Here is a 21,351-nt window from a genome sequence, read left to right as displayed (position 1 = left end):
ATCATATTTCAAATCTACTGAAGTTTCCAAATGGTTGTCACAAGCAATACGAAAGAGATTGCATTGCAGAAATCTGGTCTGAAATCTACTGATTATTTAGTTGGCATAAGCCTGACTAATACTGTTAAATGGCATTGAAAAACTGCTGTGCATACATTAATTCCAGACAATGTGCACATTACCTTAAAAAACTCCCAGTTCCAGAAAAGAAGATTACATGAAATATTATTCAGCACCAAGATGAACAATGATGTTTTTCCTGCTTTTGCCAAGCAATAAAAAAATGGACAAAGTCAACTAACGTTGGGAAGATATGCACGTCCTGAATTAATATAGGCCCTAGGTGGATGGTATCATCTACATAATGAACAGATCCCAGACATTTAGTGGGATGTCTAGGATGTTATTTTAATGAAGGGATTTGAGCATTTCTGGCTTCCAGGAGATAAGAGATGCCTATAGCTGTTGGAGAAGACAAGTTTGAATTATCTTTTTGAAAGTTATTTTTTTCACCTAACAGCTACTGGGTTCCTGACCTGATGCCCTGACTGTTTCAGGCTTTTCTGGTTCATGGAGAGCCTTCATTGTTGAGGCTTCTGAAGAGAGAATGATAGGCTTAAAGTTCTCCCAAATAGCTCTCTTTGCATATGGTTAATTGTTATGGTCTCTGGTTAGTGCTTAGGGTTTAATTTAGTGTTTAACATCCTTCTAGTCAAGTCTGGTGCAGGAGTGCCCATGACATTCCTCATGGCTTTCCACTCTTTTGTCAGGCAGTTGCTGAGCTCTGCCCTCTGACAGTTCATCACAGGGTTGGCTATCAGGCTTTCCCCCACACTGATTCATTTATCTTCTGGTCTTTCCACTTGCTTTATCTATAAATCATGGCTATTTCTTCTCAAGGTTAGGCTATTTTGGCCTCTGGACTGAATGTTGAGAGGCAACTAAGCTCTTGCATTACTGATGGAAAGGAGTTCCTTCATTTCTGCATCAATTTTTGCAGCTATCTGGGAGGAAAGCAAGGGGATTGATCACATTTTCAGGGAGTGTGTGTAGAGATGGATGCCATTTTGATTAACCTTCCCTGCAAAATAAAGAGCCTTTTTCCTTCAGATTCATACACCAAACAGATGGTTTGATATGTGAAGTCAATTGGCTTAGTTTCTATAGAAGGGTTTTAATTTATTCAAGTCTTGTTTAATTAACTGAAAACGTTTTTTGGATTGCAAGTTTTTGACTTAATAATACAGCTGTGTGTGACTTATATCATACTAGTAAATACTTCCTATCATGGTTCCCTCAGTTGCATTCAACTTAATTCCAGTGCTGAACTTGGGCTCTCTCTTGGTTAAATTTTTGACATCTGCTTGAGAGGAGAGACAATGGTAAGTTCTGCCTACCACAACTAAATTTATTTTCCATTGTGAGTAATGGGGAACCATTATAAAAAGTCTATCCATTCTGCATCATGCCATATAGCCCTTCTCTGAAAATGACGGTGAGTTGTCCAAGTGGTGCCAAGTGAATGATCCGAAGGATCACAAGGATCTCAGGTAAAAAATGGTATCATTTCTGGTGCTGCACCAGTACTGTCGTGCTAACAGTAGTGTTCACTTCATCTAGATTTTATGCTTCTTAGAGATAATTAGACAGAGGTCAAAGAAGGATTTAGTTATGGTCTAAGTTGTTGTATCCCTATAGATGAGCTTCAAGATGGTTTTAGGTTGGACATAATTACCAATTTATTAGAATACATGCTTTGAGTATGTGTCAAAGATGAAGATAATGTCTAGACTAAATTAGGAGAAATAATTTAATTTAGACATCCAAAGGCTTTCACACTTCAGGAGAACTTGCAGAACTGTTAGACTGGGTGATTCTGAGGCTTTAGATTTTAGGTGTCAGGTGATACCCCAAATCAGATGAGATTAGGTAGACTTGATTTAACATTGATTTTATTGTGGTTGTTTTCATGGCATCTGATAATCCCATAGTGTTAAAAAACTGAGTCATGCTCATGAGCTAATCTTCATCTTTATGACACTGAGATGTTGTAGGTTAAACATCTTTATCACACTGGTGTGTACCTATGGCAAAGCAGGGAGTTTAACCAAGTCTTAAGAGCCAAGAGCTGTTGCCCAAACCAGTCACCTTCTGGCCTGCAAAGGGCAGTAAGGAACTACTGCTCTACTAAGTTTTTTCATATGCAGCTACTCTTTTTCTTAGAATTAAAGTGTATTCCTTTACCAGTTTCTTTCTGTGTCCTATTTTTGCAGCTGCACCTTTTTACATGTTACCTACATATCTCTGAATTGTGTACCAGGCATAAAACTGTCAGAGGCTTCTTCAGAAAATTTGGCTAGAGAGCATAAACTCCCTTCCTCTCTCATGCCTTTCGCTGGTTTTCTGTGGGGATTGTCGAGTAGCTGAAAATAATGTAGTAAAATGCTATATGTAAGATAATATAGTAAAACAAGAAGTATGGCAGTGAAAGGTTCTTCTTATAGGCAAGCTGAAGACTCTGGAGGCTGTTCTGGGTGCTGCATAGTTACTTTTAATGACTATCGCTCAGTGGAATGTAAAAACACATACTAGGAAAGAATTAGTACAATAATTTGCAGGTTATTTGGACAGAGACATCAGTATGTTGATGATGTAATCTAGTGGGAAGTCAAAAAAAATACTAATAAATGGCATTTCATTGATTTTGGTATTTTTCTAAGAATATAGCAGTGCTGGAAGCTTGATTTTTTTTTCCTAGAAATATGGGGTGCCAACCCAGAGATGTCTTCAATATGTTCTGAGAGGGTTGTGAAAAATATCAAGTTCCATTCTTAAAATCAATCATGCTGCTTGTGATAGAGGAAGGTACAAATATGTGCATTCTCATAGGGCAAAATACTTTGCGAAGTGCTCTGGGTGCTAGAGCACAAAGCTGCACACTGTGGGTGGTAGAACTCAAAGATTCAATGAGAATGGAGGTGTGTTTGCTCAGGTTAGGGAAATCAAATATTCCAAATCAATCTCTAGAAATTACTTGAAAATATTAACCTCTCATACTTGTCATTCAAAGTTTTGCAGACCAAAGTGTGTCCTTACTGAAAGGTAATACGCAGTTGCAAAGCAGCAAAGACTGGGAATTGTAATAAAAACACTGACATTGTGAAAGTTATTACTGGGAATGATAGTATAAATACAAGTTTGCGGATGAAAATTGAGGGCCAGGCCTATTTACCACACCTGGTAAAATGAAGGAGAGATCCTGAGAGTTCTGGCTTTGAGTCTGGGCTCTGACTGCTACCAGTTTGCCTTTTACTGTTGAAGAATGACATTCTAATTTGCAGTATTTGCTGTGCAATAATGTAATAGTCAATAAACAGATCTTTCTTGTAGCAGCAAAAGCCAGGAAATGGAAAGGAAATGGTGATTTCTTTTGGTCTGCAATGTTTCCCAGTTCTGTTTAAGCAAAAAAGGTTTTATCTGTTCAAGACGTGTAGAGCAATATGTAGGCAGAAGCTGCTTTATGCATGAAATTCTATTTTCATTCTTATATTACCAATTAGCATTGAGTTCTGTGTTAATTACCTAAAAAAATTCCAGAGATGATGGTAGATATAGGAGATCTATGTTAATAGGAACATGTTGCCATAGACACAACTGTTTAATATGACACTGGGACGCTGCTGCGTGAAGAAACCCACTGAAGCTGTATTTCACAATGCACGGAAATTATGCAGTTGTGAAAAAATAATTATAATCCTTTCACTGAAATACCATGATGTTGATTCTAAAATATTCAACAAGCTATTTCAGTGCAGAGGGCTGTCAAATGACAGAGAAAGCCAATGCATCAGAAGCACTGAGATATGTTTAGAAGTTTTTGTTCTTTCAGGTGGCCAACATTTTTGAGCATTGCACAGCTTCATTGTGGGTTTTAACAGCCTCACTTGTAGCTTGGGAATTTCTACATCTCTCAAAGCCCCACCTCATTCATTGGCATGAAATGCCATTATTTATAGAAAACATAGGGGAAGAAGCAGAGAACAATACAAAGCAGAAGTATAAAATGAGAGTTTTCTATTACAGGCAGTAACAACTGTGGCGTTGAGAGTGTTTCCAGAGTGTTCCAGTCTTGTGCTTTTTTTGTGCGTGTGAATTAGAAGATACATCTGCATGTGGTCCAGAAGGACTTGGCCATTATCTAGCCCAACTTCCTAGCCAGGAATTCACTGAAATCAGCAGACTGCAATTGTCTGCCCATTTAGCATACTTTGTGGTTTGCTTTGTTTTTCCAGAGCATCATATACAGCAGCAGCAATTAATTAGCACATTTCTGATGAGTATTTAAGGAGATATATTCTTGTTATGTATATATAAGTCATAAACTTATGAATGCACATACACTGTATGTCAACCATTATTATATAATTCTCATACCTTATTGAATCACAGGTTTTGTGAAGGACCAGGCGTCATCACAGGTGGGGAGATGAGCTACATTCCTGTGCTAGTTTGGTGGAGGATGGAAAAAAGCCCTTCCTATGGTGTATGTTTATTTTATTGACTACACTTATTCCTTTCTCTTCAGACTCAGATTTTTTTTAAAAAAACAACATAACAGTATTCCATCTCTCCAGCTCACAAAATATTAACCCAGTTACATTCTTCTCTTTTGTAGACATGAATCACCTCTCACAATAGATTCTTCTCTCCTCCTTTCTTGGGAATATCTTCTTAAAGTCCAGTTTGACTCGTCTTACTGAGTCAGTAACCACTCTCAGTAGCCTTGCTTTGGTTCTGATTGACAGGCACAAGCTGAAAGGTCTCTTGCCCACCTGCCCTTCCTTATTGTGCCTACACAATATTTCTATCATCTATATCAGGACTCCCTGACTTTCTCAGCAATCCCTCACTCTTTATCTACTTTCCATCATTTTTGCAGTGTTTATAGGAGTAAACTTCATGTAGGAGTTTCCCAAATCAGGACATTTCTATTAAAGTTACCCAAAAACTGCAAATGTATATGAAGTTGTTCAGATGACAGTATTGTGTTTATAATGCTCTTTGTCAATTGCATAAGTCTCTTACACTGCATTCAAACACTTCCTAAAGCATATTTCAATATGTGAACTCCAATTTGAGTGTGGTGATGAAAAGGGGACAGAAAAAGATAGTTTCAGACTTTATTAATGTGCTTTTGTAGAACAGCTATAGTAGAACTGATAATCTGCCAAAAGAAGAAAAGGGAGCATCAACTCTTTATAAGTGAGGTTTACGTACAAACTCAGCATTGTGGCATGTGCATTAAATGTATTTTATACCTTAAAGAACATCAGTGAAATTCCTTAAGTTAATAAGAAGGTTGGTTTTAGTGTTGGCTTTAGTAGATGCAGACTTTCATTCAGCATATATCATACTTTAGTCTGATTTTATTTATTCTTTGTGCCAGATTCTCATATTTTATAGGACTGTAGATATTTATGACCCTGTTGAAATGAAAAAGGTTACTCGTATTATGATTGACAGGAGACTCTGGCTTTGTTTTCCTAAGAGATTTGATGATATTTTTAGTTAATGTGTGAAATGGGACATGCTTCTTCGGATCAAGAGGGCTGCAATTTCTAAAACTGTTTAAATAAAGTATTAAGAAAATAGAAAATGTTCCTCTTCGATAAATATGGCTCTAGTGAATTGGTATTCTGCTGTCAGCATGCATGTCTCATTCAGTCTTGTCCTCCATGCAAGAGATACTGACCCTGTGCGCTACTCTGAGATTAATTTTGCATATAGAAGTATTAAGAAAATGTTTATAGACAGCCACATAGCCAGAAAGATTGGAAGTGATTTTTAGCTTTTATAAATAGTTACAGAGGAAGCTGTGCTAAAGTCAGCTTCCTTGTGAAATATCACCAGATTATAGCAGTAATTTACATTTTACAAGATATTTCACTGAAGACATTCTCTGAGTTTATCTGATTTCCACTGCATGTGACTCAAGGGAGTATTGAAGTGAGAAGAGGACATGCTTGGAAGAAATGTGCAAAGCATGATATTTTAAAAGGAGACTTCTAACTTCTTGGAAATAATAGAACTGCTTAAATAATATTGACAAAAAAGAGTTCTTTAACTGCTGTGAAATAATAGAAGTACTTAGATACTTGCAGTGTTAAAAGTTTCTATTCAGATGTAAATTTGTTGAAAATATTTTGTGTCTCTTAAGGACATTTAAAAATTATGTGTTTGTGTGCCAAATTCTCCACAACTGTAATGGCTAAAAAGAATCATTTCCAGAAAGAAATAACCGTACTTTGACCACAACATTTGAGAGATTCCCTTGGACATAGAAAAGCAAAACATGACCATAATTGTTCAGTCTGTACATGTGGAGCATCCTTACACCATCAAAAATAAAAAAAAAATCCACAAAACTTCTTTATCATGATGCCATTAATTACAGCCCCAAAAGAAATGGGATCTAACTGCTGAGATTTGTCTTCTCAACAGCAGTTTTCAGGAGCACCATGTGAAATTCTCAATCCCCTCTTCAGCTTTCCTCTAGGCCCCATTTATGTACTGAAAGACTTCAGTAAAGTCTTCCTAGAACTTTTTCTTCTCCTTGCTGAAGAACCCCAGGTCTCTCAGCTGTTTTTCGTAGGAGAGGTCCTCCAGCCCTCCAAATATCTTCATTCCCTTCTCTGGACATACTTCATCAGATCCTCATCCTTCTAATGTTGGGCCCCAGAGCGGGATGCAGCACTCTGGGTGGGGTCTCAGGAGAGCAGTGTAGGTGGGGACAAAATCACATCCCTCAATCTGCTTGCTGGTTGTGCTTCTTCTGATGCAGCTCAGAATAGGATTGGCTTTCTGGGCTGTAGGTGCACATTGTGGCTCATGTTAATTTATTTATCCACCAGTGTTCCCAAGTCCTTCTCTGCAGGGCTTCTCTCAACCTATTAATCCCTAATACTGGTGATTACCCCAACCTGGGTGTAACATCTTGTACTTGGGCTTGTTGAGCTTCATGAGATTTCCATTGGACAATTCTTCAAGCCTGTCCATGTCCCATTTTATGGCATCCCTTCCCTCTAGCATACCCATTGTACCACTCAGGTTGATGTTATGTGCAGATTTTCATTGTCACACTGGTTAGGTCATTAATAAAGATACTGACCTGTGCTGGTGCCAGCATGGGCTCCTGCAGAATACCACTTGGTAATGATCTTGATTTGGACATTGAGCCATTGACTGCAGCTGGACATCCAGCGGATTCCTTATCCATCAAACAGACCATCCATTAAATCACATCTCTCTAATTTAGAGACAAAGATGTGTGTGGGACCCTGTCAAAGACCTTGTTGAAGTCAAGATAAATTATATCAGTTTCTCTTTTCTTATCCAGCAGGACAGTCACTCTATCACTTCATTGTCAAAGGCCAACAGATAATTTAGGGGCGATTTATGCATTCTGAAGCTATTTTGACTCTCTGGAATCACCTTCCTGCCATTCATATGCCTTGACATAGCTCCCAAGAGGATCTCTTCCATTATCTTACCAAACACAGAGGTGAGGCTGACTGGCTGGTACTTCCTATGGTCCTCCTTTTTATTCATTTTGAAAATTGGTGTGATATTTCCCTTTTTCCAGTCACTGTGTACTTACATTGCAGTGACTTTTCAAATATGATGCAGAGTGGCCTATCAACCACACCTGCCAGTTTTCTCAGGGCCATGGGATTCATCTCACTGACTCCCATGAACATGTACGTACAGCTGAAAATATTTTGACTTGATGGGTAAAAGAGGAGCTGAAGTAAGGAATTAAATAATTGGTCAAACTCTACAGGAAAAGTCCCAATCAGTCATGGGAAGGGGTTGTGCTGAGTTTATTTTTGCTGCTAGTATGTTTTTAATGTATTTACAGTTTTGATAGTACCAGAAGAAAAAGTATCTAGGTTGCAAGGTGTCTTTATATGTTGGGAGTAACAGGTTCCAGGGGACATACAGATGTAACATTCATCACCATTTTACTGGTTTTCACAGAGAGAGGTTGCTCAAAAAGGTTTTTTGCTCCTTTGTGTTTATAATATACTTATTTGGAATATTTTCTTTTTTTTTAAGAAAAAATATTGCCATATTTAGCACATTATTAGAGTAATTAGACCTGTTCTAGCCTATTCTTTACTCAGCCTAATAGTTTGCTTTTGATGCATAAGGCTTCTAGAAACATCTTGATTCGTCACTTAAAATCAGTAAAACACAGAAAATTACACTAATTGCCTTGTGAATAGTTTCCCTTATTAATTATCCTTTGCTTTCAAAGGATAATTTGCTTTCAAATTCAAGCCATGCAGGCTTGAAATTACTTTTCAAGAACCAGCTAAATTGAAACATATTTTTAAAACAAGGTGGTTATCTTACTGAAAAGATTTATAGTTGAAGTTTGTTAATATATTAAGCTAATAAGCGTTATCAGTGGAATGAAGAGGAATAGTTAGACCCGTTAGACCATGGCCAATGAATATCCATCCATGTATTCTGTAGTGTAAATTCAAACACTTGTTTAATGAAAATACTGTCTACATTAAAAAATAAAAAAACAAGAAAAAACATGAAAAAAACCCCTACACTTGTATTTTCATGAAAACTTGGCTTGTTTCCAGTACTACAAAATTTATCATATTTCTTAATCTAACTATAGGTTCCCTTTAAAGAATTTCCTCAACTAAAGTCACAGTACAAAGAATAAAATACTAAATGCTTTGACACACACAGATCTTTATCAAGTACAATTCAACATCCAGTTGTTGTTATACAAGTTAACATTGAGAGATTTAATTTTAATTCTTTTTTTTCTTACAAAAAAATCCACAGGAATTTCCTCAGTGAAATTGCTGGAGGTTTATTTTTAAGTACTGTAATAAATGCAATTGAACTTTGGAAGTTCATTCCTTTTTCATTCATGCTGTTACCATGGAAATGTGGATTTTATGCTTAAATGAATAAGCTTAGTTCATAAATTATAGTTCAAAAATTATAAAAGTAAAATGTTAATTCAAAATTGGGGAGTGATGGTAATCATGACAAGATAGGTATCATTTTTCCCAATTTTCATTTTTGCCCAAGTTTTTCAAACAGCCGTGGTAAATTATTTTTTTGTGCACAAAACAAGCATAGGCTTCTAATCATCTAAAGACTTCTAATATTTTAAGCTTTTTGTCTTGTGTTGAGTTGGTGGTGTTTAGTCTGGAGAAAAGGAGGCTGAGAAGGGACCTTATCTCTCTCTCCAACTAGCTTAAAGGCAGTTGCATTGTGATGAGGTCAGCCTCTTCTTCCTGGTAACAAGTGACAGAACCAAAGGAAAAGGCCTCAAGCAGTACCATGGGAGTTTTAGCTTGGATAATAGGGAGACTTTCTTCACTGAAAGGGTTTTCAAGCATTGGAAGAGGTTGTCCAGGAAAGTGGTGGAATCACCATCCCTCCAAGTGTACAAAATATGGTGGATGTGGCACTCTAAGAGCACGGTTTAGTGGTGGACGTGGTGGTGGTGCTATGTTGATGGCTGGACTTGATTATTTTAGAGGTCTTTTCCAAACGTAGCAATTCTCTGATTCTGTGATTTCCAGATTAAGAATAAAGGACCAACTGAAGCAATAGTTGCATTCTGTTCATGAGACTTTGAAGCTGGACAACCATTTGCCAATAACGCTGTGTGTGGTTAATCTTTCTGCAGCAAGAAAAACAGCACAGATAGTCTCCTAAGGTTCCAGATTGCCATGGCCTTTAATATGACTGTGAATGGAAATGCCTTTTGTGAGGAGTTATCATGGGAATTCAGGTCAAGGAGAAAGTCAGGTTTCCTCTCATAGTCACAAAATGAAACACATATTGTGGAGACACGTTAGTAATCAATTTGAGTGAAATCCAGGAAACTCAACTGGGGATCCTCAGAGTGGAAAAAGTCTTTGCAGCCTGGGTGTCTCAATTGAGGCATTAAAGGGGTTATGTAATCTCAATCAGCTGTATAGGATGAGGTGTAAAATAAACTTGATCCATGGATTACAGGTACAGGATTGGAAAGATAAGGCTTTGAGTAACTCAAGATGAAGCTTAATCCAATTCTTTCTTTCTGAACCTCTGTTCCTTGTTTCTCATTATTTTGTTTTAGGGTCATCAGGAACAATGAGAAAACCTGTCCTGAAAAATTTACAGTCATAGAAAAGACTCACCGGATGAGGCCATTCTTCACTAATTTTTTACTTATCATTTGACTTTTATTCATTTCTTCTTTAAATTTGCTTATTATAAATGGCTTTATGACTGAAATTACAAAATATGAACTAGAAAGCCTGGTTTATGAAATATGTATAAATTTTAATATTGGAAGGAATTATTTTATAAGTAAATTATATGTTTTTGTTATATATGTGATCAAAACCTTCCTCAATGCAACCACATAAGACAGAAAACAGTGATCTGGGACTTTCAGAGGAAAAGTATTAAATGCTCAAAACCCAGGCAAATGTATTAAGATGATTGTGCAGGATAAAGGGAACAGAAAGTTTATAGGGAAAACTGTGGCTTAACTTAAATCAGCCCTGGGCAAGGTCTTTGGTGTTTACTGGTCTGGAAGTGAGGAAGAATTTTTGACACAGCAACTTATGCATCAGAATGCCAGGATATCAGAGAGCTGTTTACAGTACTGGAGATGAGAGTTTGTAAATAATCTGTTCAGCCTTTTTCTTTCTCTTTGTGAAAACTTTAAGATATTCTGAGTTCAATCTGCTGATGTAGTTCCTCTATCTGTTATGTTTTACTAGGCTTTGCTGCAATGGACAGCCTAAGAAAGACTTCTTTCCGACTGGGGCTTTGTTCCGCATTCTTCTTTCTGCAGTTGTTTCCAGATTGCCCCACAGATTCCATCCACTGTTTCTAGTCAATAATTTCCATCTGGAAACTGTAGTCCCTACAGCACCTTTGACCTGCAGTCCATATCAACAGTTCGTTCAGTATCCCACCCCTCAGTGTGGATATCACTGTAAGGAACTTCTTGCAGATGTGGAAAATAACATTTTTATATGACAGTTTAAAGTATTAGAAAAGGGGGAAAGAGTAAAATAATTTCAATTTAGAGCTCCTGTGCTGAAATCAGAGTTATTTAGGCAATGCAGGACTAGGGTGCTATATAAATTGTATCACTGGAGTGTGCAAGGACCGGAAGTGATGGAGCATGACTGTAGCCAGAGTGTCATGACTGCACAAGCCAGTACCTCCTGTGAAAAGAGGGAGAATTACACCCCTGGCTACTTAAAGCCAGTGACGCAGATTGTCAGTGTTGATACTAATAAGCATTGCATGGCCTACAAATAGCCTTGCAAACCTCCACCATTATGCCCAATTTCCTGCAGACATCCACTCTTCCATCTTTTGGAGGACAAGAGTGTCATTTTTCCCTCCATCCACTCAGGAAGAAACACACCCTCTTCTTTAGACCTTTGCCCCTCTAATTTTATCTTTATTTCATAGCTAATATTTGCTTTCTTTGTAGTCATCCAGGGTGATCACAAAATCTGCCTCATTGCATTTTTTAAGACCAACTTATAATATTTACCCACAAATGTGCTGCTTAAATGAAATGGGACACACTTAAGTGATATTGCACTGTCATAAAGCAAATCTTGGAGAGTGTTGGTTTCTTTACTGCATTTTTAGTCTATTTTTTGTTGGTACTCTCTTTTAAAATACCACCCTTTCCATCATGCCTGGAGAAAACAAACAACCCAAACTTGAAAATGCTTAGATGTCTGAGGATGAAAAATGTTATGCCACAGTATGGTTCCAGTGTTACCCCAGAGAAGTGGTGGATGCTCCATCCTTGGCGCTGTTCATGGCTAGATGAGATGAGGTTCTGGGCAACCTGGTCTAGTGGGTGGCATCCCTGCCCTGGCAGGGAGTTGGACCTAGATGATCTTTAAGATCCCTTACAGCAATTCACAGCCTTTCTGTGGTTCTGTGGTTCTGTCAGCTCTGTGTGAGTATAGTGCCATGGCACTGTGGTGGTCCTTGAGCACAGCTTCAGGACACAACAGCCACAGGGCATTCCCACTACTGGTACTGCTACTATTACTGCTACAAGCTCCTGAGCTCTTCTTCTGGGCAGTAATGGATGCTGCAAAAGACTTCTGCCCTCCTCGCTGCTCTGAAGCAGACTGGCCTCAGGCCCTCCTGAGATCAAAGTCTTCCAAGGCAGCATGTTCCCTCTGCTCTCTTTGAACCTCTGCAGACAACCAGAGTTTCCTTCCAAGCGCTCCCTTCTGCCCTTCTGAAGGCACAGGAGCAAAGAGTAACAATGGAATTTCACAGCTCAAGGTAGTGGCTCCAGTTTCTGTCAGCTAAGAATATTCAGGTCACCAGCTGTGTGTCTTTTTAAAGAGGGTCTGTGGTATGGCTCCTTTAGACTATGTCTCTCTACTGGCTTTATTCTTAACCTTTTTTTTTTCCTTTTTAATGGAATAACTTCTTTCATCTCTAGGGTTTTTCCCTATTGTCACCTGTTTAAAGAGGTCCTAAGTGCTTCAAATATGCTGGGGTTTTTGGCATGTCTGGATGACTCAGCCAGAGCTTTTTCCCCACTCATTTTTAATGACTCTGTATCTTTAACTGTAAATATCACCAACATGTGATGCTTTTGAGTAGCTGTTAAGTCATCATAAAACACTGTATGTCCTTGATGACAATGTTTTCTTTAACAATTAGGCTGCTGTGATAAGAAAAGTCTTGGCAGAGGTGAAAAAGCCCTGCAGGGATCTGCTTGTGTAGATTACCTGAAGCAGCCCCTGAGAAATGTTTTGGGTTAGTCTGCTAGCAAAGTAAAACTTTGTTGGCTGCTACAGAGGTCTCAGTTGTCTGGCAGATTCTCACATGCCCCACAGTTATTACAGGAGGCAACTACCATATGCATGAGGGTCTCTTTTTCCCCTCTCAGTATTATGAGGGTCAGTCTGTAATTTTCTAGGTAATTTTTCCTCTTAGATGCTGAGGAGTTACGGGAGTTTTTTCAGAGTGAAGACTTTGGGACTGCATTACTTCTTTTTTTTCTTAAATGTGTTTGAAGTTTTATGTCCTGGTAATCACTCAGAAATTTTATCATTATGCAGCCTTGCTTTCTTTTAGTGATATGCTCTCCATGTTGGGTTTGTTTGCCTAAACCCAAAACCATTAACTTTTTTAGGATTGAGAAAAACAAAGTTTTTTTCAAAGACTGCTGACTGAAACCTTGTGCAATTCCTTTGGCAGATGGAAAGCCTGAATTTGATTTTCATATGCAGCTACATGCTTGCCTGAACCTTGCCTCACTTCTCAGGACTGTGCATCTTTTCATCTCTGCTTTTGGAATTGCATTTCTCTGTGGATCAGAATTCCCCAAGATCTATGATATTTTTTTCAATGACTAAGATACTTAATTTTAATTTTTAGTGTACTGTACTGCAAAATAAACCATGATTCCTTTAACTTTCTATTCACTTGAAGAATGACAAAAAATGTGTCAATTAATTCTCCCATGCTTTTGCTGAGCACCACATTACTATGTTTTAGCTTATTTGATGGATATTGCTGTAGCCAAAGTCTGAACCACCATAAGTTTAGGGTACTCCAGCTTTTTGAACTATGACATCTAGACCTCAGTTTCATTACTAACAAAAATCTCAGAATTAGATTTAAAACCAGGGTTCATCTCTTTTGTTGTGGAAGTCATTGTTTGTGCCAAAGAAGGCTGTGATCACTAATTACTTAATTTGTATGACATATGGAGCTGGGGATCAAATTAAGTATCTTTCTTGGGCTACGATACAGAGCAATATCTAGCTTTAAACACGACTGCCTTTTTAGTTCCTAAAAAAAGGCACAAACAATGACAAGCTAAAAATAGCTGTTCTCTTGGAGTTGACGACAGTTTCTGAGAGCTTGTCTTTAGGAAGATGTTGGAAAAAACCTTGCTGTCTTTTCCCCTCCCCCTTATTCTTCTCTAAATGCACACCCTTCTGTTTAAGCTTGTTCACCCCATTGCACACAGAAAGATACCCACTGATTTGGTTAGGACTTCAGTGTTTCTGAAGATTTCCAAGGGGGTTTACATAAAACATTTAAAGAAATCTAAAAGTCATTGCAGATATTTCTATTAAGTTAAGCTTATCCTACGCAAATTGCTCTGTGCTGATAGAGAGGGAGGTAGTAAAGCCTCTTTCACTCTTTGCCTCCCACAGTATCTGCTGCAGTGGGGAAAAAAAAAAAAAAAAAAAAGCCTCTCTTCTGGTTTTATTCCTGGAGATTACTTCATAATTCAGTACTGATAGCAGTGGTTTCCGGTGCTGTAAACAGAGTTGAGTCTTCGACTTCGTGTCCCTGCAGCTCAGTAAACAATCAGTTAATTCACAGCATCCCAGCGGTTGACAGGAGTGAGAGAAGTGGTTTGATTTTATTTTTGTGCTTGTGAATTAAAGCTTTGCCTTCTGGCTAGGTTCTGAGTTCCCTCGTTCTGGAAGACATTGGAGCATTTTGAATTCAGAATATGTAGTTACAAATGTGAGGGCACAGACTTCTTCCAGGATTTTTCTGTTTTCATTTTAATTTTTCTTTGTGTTTCTAATCCAAAGCAAGCAAGAGAACAGTTCGAAAGCAATGTCCAGTGCCTGAGCTGGGAGCACAATGCAGTTCAGGATATTTAGAGCTAGTCCGCTGCATTTTTATTAAATGAGAGGGAAGGAGTAGGTGGGACTTTTTATTTAAAAATAGATTAGCACAGGGAACTGAACTTGCATTTGAGGAAACGTTAATAAGCCAGCCAGCCATTGTCCTTAATCAGAGACTGTATTTGTAAGTAGAACATGTTGAATCTGTCATGATTGATGACGTTGTCTTTGTTAAAAGGGATGCTGCATCTTTAACAAGAGCAGACAGAAGCAGTGCAGAATCTACAGTAAATTTAAGACTTGGAAGAGAAACCGTTCTTCATTTTTCTGTGTATAACATTTGTAAAATATTGAATAGGAGAACATCAAAGCCTGGGGGAAATATAAGTAACTCACTGCGTATGTTTTAATTCCTCACCTTTCCCCCCTGGCTGAGTTCCCCCTCCTTTTTCCCCCCTGAATTTAAAATGCTGGAAGGAAAAGCAACTGAGGTCCAAGTTTCAGATGCTGAATTCTCTGCTAATTGAAATTACTGGGCATATTTCTATATATAGGTGCTGAAGAGATACGTAGCTTTCACTCAGTGCCTTCAAGACATGTCTTTTTGTAGTCAGAAAAACAGAGATCAATGCATTTTCAAACTGACAGAGGGAACGGATGCTCCTTAGTAGCACATGCTCGGGATCGTGTGTGTACCGTTTGTGCAGAGCAGAGACGCTGAATACTGGTCCATATGCTCCTTGTTTACTGCAATGTTTTTTGCATGTTACTGTGCACTCCGGACTAATGTGAAGGTAAGAGGGGACGAGACAACAATTTGGCAGGAATGTACATGTAAAACCAGCTGCAGAAAATGTCTACCTTGTATTGCTGAGTACTTTGGAATTGCTGGCTGAATAGGCATATTATTACAGGTGGTTGTGGAGGCTTTGTTTTATCGTTGTCTGTGTGGCTAAAGCATAGAAGCATGTTTGAATTTTGCAGTTTAGCGACCTTCAGTTTTTAACTGCTTGCAGTTCAGGTTCTGGGCTTTTTATGGTCTGATAAACATGTTTTGCTACTGTCCAGGTAGGCCAGAGACAAGATGCTAAAGGCTGTTTGTGCAAGGCTACATAGCTTTTTACAGGATAAGAATTCCTATAGTCGGGTCCCCCATGCATCCTCCCAGGAATGCTGCTTGCCTGCTTTCTTGTTGATTACTTGTCTGAAAGCCGGGAGTGTTGCTGCTGCTATCCGGGTTGCTTTTTGTGCTGATTTGTTTCTAACTTGAACCAAAATGCATAAAAACAAATTATAAGCAATGTCCTAAGAAATAAAGAAAGGATTATTACTGCAAAATGATACAGGAAAATGCCAGGTGGTTGCACCAGTCTCACAGTAACTATTAAGCAGGATTTGTCACTAATGTCAACATTTGCTTGCTCTGTTAATTAGAGTCAGAACTTCAATATAAGTTGCTGGATATATTACCTTCTCTGCAAGTAGGACAATATTAGCAGACAGGTTCACTGGCATTGAATCGAGTTCTCAGCCAAGCTGTGGGCCAGCTGTGGGAATCCAGTTGCATAATTTAAATGAATTACAGTCCTTAGCCAACATATTGGGGAGGCACTTCTGGCTTTTTCAAGTTCGAATAAGTGTATCTGTCTGGGAAGGAAAGCACTGGCAATGACGGATAATAATAGTTAGAACAGTTTTACCTGCAGAAGTAATTGCAAAGGTGTTTTTTTTTCAAACTGCTTTAAGCATGCCTCTGAATTAAAGTGAGTTTTCTGTATTTGCACTTGGTTTGATAATATTGAACTTCATATTTATTTATTAGGTCAAAATATTTGTTTTCATTTAATTAAAAAAGTATTTTGCATTAAAAGTTTGCATTCTAAGAGCCTGCTCCTATGTTTTTGTTCAAAGTCTGTACTGTTGTTTCCTGTAATAAATTGCTAAGCTTTCACATTTTATTACTTTTTAATTAACTTTTGCAATTATGAACCACTTCTAAGGAGGAATTCTTTAAATCTTTGGATAACAAGCCAAAAAATACAAGTTAAAACCTTTAATGCCGTTCTGTCTTCTTAAACACATGCATTATCCTCTCCTTATGCTTTCCTATAATGGTTTTGTCAGGTTAGTAAATTTTATCTGCTTTATATGCCCTGTGATCTATGTAGTAAATTGTCAGTATAGAAATGTTTTGAGACTAACCATTCTTTGTTGCTCATTTTGTCCCTCAGCCTGCAGTACTGTACTGAAGATCTTCTGTAAAAGGGGGGTTGCTGTTGGGATATGATTTCTCAGTTTAAATAAGAATAGGTACAGGGGAAATTGCAATGATTGTTTTTAGTGTAATTTCCATGAGATACCTTGTCAATAAGTACCTCAGGAACTGTTAGAAGTCTCATGGGTTTAACTTTTGAAATGTCTTTGTTTCCATTCATAGACAGAAGGAAAAAGTGAGAGGTTTGTACCAATACAAGACTGACAATTGTTTGGACAAGATAGTTTTAATTTGTTGGAACTTCTTCAACTGTTGAGTATTTCTGAAACAATTGTTTATTATACAGTGCCTACTATTTACATGATATTATTCTGAGGATGTTACCTCCAGATGTTTTACTTTCAGTAAACTCATCCACTTTCAATGTATACTTTGATCGTCTACTTTCCAAGCTCTACATTAGGCTACAATACGGTAATAAAGCAGCACAAACTTTGTCAATCCCCCCAGGAACTGCTCAAGTACGGCAGCACCACTTATGCCTTCAGTTATTCCTGTTTTCTTTTTCTGACATTGAAGTTTGCTTAATAAATAGGAGTTCATTGAAAGGAGCCTGGTCATTGTACAATATGTTATATAGTGTTTATGAAGAACTCTGTTGCTTTTAACTTGGTTGGCACTAACATAACCCACAGCTCTATGGGTGGCCAAAATAAATTAAAAACATTATAAAACATCTGTTTTGCGTTTTACATTCTCCCCCTTTATGGGTGGAAAAATCCTAGTGGTGCTCAAATATTTTAGTCTTTAAGTCATAACATAGAATAAAACTATAAGTACAGGCTGTAACAGGAAATAGATTTGCTTGGCCTGAAAAATGAAAAAGGAAAGCAATTGGGTCTGTTTCTGATGGCAGCTGTATGTTATGGCTTTAGAGAAAGCAGATTTTTCAAGTTCAAGGTAGGACTCTCACTTCTTGATTGCCAGTCTGTAGGAGACTGCCCATGTGAACTAGGGTTGCATGTGCAGGCCTATCAAAAGAGAGGTCTACTCCATGCATTCTTAATCAAAGTCTATTTTTACAGCTGACTAAAGAACAGTACTGACTTTGAACATGTACCTGCCTATGTGGATGCTTCTTTCTTCCTGCCTGAGCTCTGGGTAAAATAGGCAAAAAGATGTCTGAGAAGTTATGAGCAAAATATCTTTGTCTATCAGAGTTTCTCTGGACCTACATTTTGAATCATTAAAAAAAATAGGAAAAATAACTATTCTTGCTATCGTCTGTTTACCACATACAGTGTTATTAGAATTCTACATTTTAGACTGATCTCTTCCTTGCTCTCTCATGTACGCATAATTTTGTACCTCAGTGGAAGAAACCAAAAATGAGCAGAGAAGTCAGGGAATTAAAATCTAAAAGTGGTTCCTCCCAAATCAGAAGTGTTCTTGTGGAAATGTGCAGTGTGCCTGAAAAAGTGAACTCTTGTTATATGCAGTAGTTAAATATGTATTTTCAGCATGAGTAAATCTTGGGCTAACTATGGCAGGGGGCTGCCTGGTGTCAAGTGTTCATTGTTTTAATTGTGTCCACTGTGTATTGAAAATACTTTATTCATATGCAAGAGATTTTTAGAGGTTGCCATTAAAACCTTTCTGTTCTTGGTTCAGGAAAGTATTTTAAATTCCCTCAGTATTAGCAATATTTCTTGTAAAACTATGGCTAATACTGCAAATATTTAGGCTCCATAGTCTTACCTAAGCTTTAAAAACTTTTATGGATTGTGTCTGGCTGTTCTTAAAAGTTTGTGGGAGTTTTGCCTTCCCCTGGCCTTGATGAACTCTCCGTGTAGTTCTGACAGATTTTTCTGTGAAACTGGGCTGCTATTCTGGCTGACAGTTTGAGGGTCTTACTGGAGGCACAGCTGGTGCTTCTGGGAATTTGGGTAGCAGAGCTGAAGTCTTCCATTTGTTCTTTAGCACAGAACTAGATGTGAGTGTTGGGTGCTTTCACCTTGAAACATCTTCTCAGCAGCAGTCAGCACTGGCTCTGGGGTCGTCAGAGCTTCATGTAAAGAATGTTGTGAATTCAGAACCAGACTCTTTTGAAGTGCCAAAGGCTTCCCAGGAGGTTCAGAGTTACTTCAGCAGGAGTTTGAGGCTGTCTTCTTGTTAATGGGTATGCTTGGCACCTCACAGAACTGAGCTCCTGCCTGAACACTGGGTTAATTAAAAGCTATTTTTGGTTATGGCTGCTAACTGTGGGCTACCTGTGTTATCTAAAACTATGTAGCTAAAAGACTTTGTCAAGCAGTTAACAGTTACCGTGGTGTTATTTGTGACTGAAATGTTGACCTATGCTTTGTCAATTTTGAGAATCTCAGATGATGGAGAGGACCCGTTGGAGTAGAAATGGAGCATGGGCCCGTGGAGGGTGTTGGGAATCCTTTAATCGCTTTACCTTTCTGTGTTCATCCTCTTTTTTCACATGCATTGCAAAAATAGAAATAATTATTTTAACCTAGAAGCTTCCAATTGCAGCCTAAATTAAGGATTAACACTAAAGGCCGGGGAATCATAATAACAAGTAGCAAAATGTTTCACAGTCCAAAGCTATAAGACGTCACAAATGACAACTGAACTTCTGACTTCTGTCTTCATTTTTACACACAGCTGTAATTCCTCCTCTCTGCCCATCTGTATTAATGGTATAATAACATACTTAAGTTGTATATATCCCATATATTGCCACCAAGAGTTGTTTTGGTCTTGCAAAGGAAAAGAGCTTATGGATCTTTCAGACTTGGACCCGCATTGCCAAAATATGTCCTGCTGTGTTCTTACGGTATTCTTTGCAAAGGGTGGATGAAGTGAAAAAGGACTTCAAGCTGTCACAGACTTCCAAACATGATCCTTGGTTTCTTATGCATATTTTCTTTCTTTAAATGTTCAATCATGCACCATCATCTAGCAGTTCTCGATGAAGTGAGGAACAGTTCAAAAGCCACAGGAATGGCTTTGATGTAGCATTTTAAAAGGAGCACGCAGAAAAGATTGGTTTCTCACTTTTCCTAATGTAATTAAGAATTTACTCATGAGCAATTTTTATTTGAGTTTACTCCTTTTTGTAGTTCTGATTATGTCTGACAGTCTGACTTACTTTACTCATAACTGCAGAGACAAAACTACAAGTGGCAGGTCAAAGTACAGTTCCTCTGCTACCTTAGGACACTAAGGCAAAGTGTGGGTTAGTACTAGAAATCAAACAAAGCTGGTGTGGAAATTCTACCCTGAGAGATTTTAGGATAAGGAGAAGGGTAATACTATATAGGCTGTGAATATCTAGTTGCTTTTCTGTAATATAACTTCTCATCTGCTTATAAAATATTTGCCCAGGCTGTAAAATAAGCAAGACCTTGAACTTTCTAAGGGAACTTTCTAAGGGAACTTTCTAAGGGATTTGTGCAACACCTGTGGGATCTACCCTCAAGAGCTACAGCCAGCTGAGCTGTTTATGCTGTTGTCATCATTTTGCTAGATAAGGATGGAATTTTAGGGAAGTCATAACTCATTGCAAAAAAAAGAAAAAAGCTTTAGTGATTTCTTGGACCAGCTTTTACAAAGGTCTCTCAAAACTGACATTAACAACACAGCATTTCTTTCTTTTGGTCGCTTGCAGTACTACTTGTGCTTATGATGCATAGAAAGGTAAAATTCTCATTTATGGCCCAGTTTTTGCAGTCACACCAGTGACATTAATAGGAATTCCTCAGGAAATCTGTATCCAGTCTCATATTGTTCAAACAATAATTCTGTCTTGAGTAAGAAGTACATTGTTTAAATCTTGAATTGATTTTCCACTTTTAAAATCAAACTTGGGAAGATTTGTAAGCATTTGTAATACCTAAGTATGTACTTTACCACTCCTCTCAGCTTCAAGTGCTGATTTACAGTACATGACCATAACAAGTTATGAATGAAAGAGGTAATTAGACTAGATTAATAACACAGCAGCACCTCCTGTTTTCTAGATACGATAAGGCTGGGACTATATTTAACCCATAGACTAAAATAATATTCCCTTAAAGGCCATTAAAAATGTGTGAATAGGTGCAGAGATGCTAAAATGACAAGCACGGTGTAAGGAATTAAATCCACTACTAAGAATTCTTTATGAACTCTAAGCAAATATGAATATTTTGCTATGGGGATAAGGGGCACTCATCTAAAGTTAGAAGAGTTAGTCACAAAAATAGTGTTTGGAAGGTGTAGAAGAAGCTAGGCACTGATTTCTTAATTCAGAAATTTCTGGATAAATAATAATACAGAGAAAAATATTTCAGTTCAATTTTGTGTCTCCCGTTTTAATGTGGACTCATTAGAGATTATCTAATGAGCTGTTCCTATCAGAGATATGTAATTGGCCTTTTTGTTAGAGGAGAATTAGAAAAG

General features: G+C 37.9%; 1 protein-coding gene across 3 annotated transcripts in view; it reads left to right on the top strand.

Moving 5' to 3' along the window:
- DLG2 (discs large MAGUK scaffold protein 2) overlaps window positions 1-21,351 on the top strand; it is an 890,387-nt gene that overhangs the window by 155,036 nt on the left and 714,000 nt on the right. Inside the window, exon 1 of one of the 3 annotated variants that reach the window (XM_030950029.1) lies at window positions 15,221-15,478. The exons of the other annotated variants lie outside the window; for them this stretch is intronic. Within the exon in view, the coding sequence (XP_030805889.1) occupies window positions 15,359-15,478 (120 nt within the window). The 5' untranslated portion in view covers window positions 15,221-15,358. Of the gene's footprint in view, window positions 1-15,220; window positions 15,479-21,351 lie in introns of those variants that run through there. 3 annotated transcript variants of the gene reach the window in all.

Source organism: Camarhynchus parvulus, chromosome 1, assembly GCF_901933205.1.
Source record: "Camarhynchus parvulus chromosome 1, STF_HiC, whole genome shotgun sequence".
Taxonomy (NCBI): Eukaryota; Metazoa; Chordata; class Aves; order Passeriformes; family Thraupidae; genus Camarhynchus; species Camarhynchus parvulus.
The sequence above is the reverse complement of the archived record's forward strand: the minus strand, read 5'-3'. Positions and strand labels throughout refer to the sequence as shown.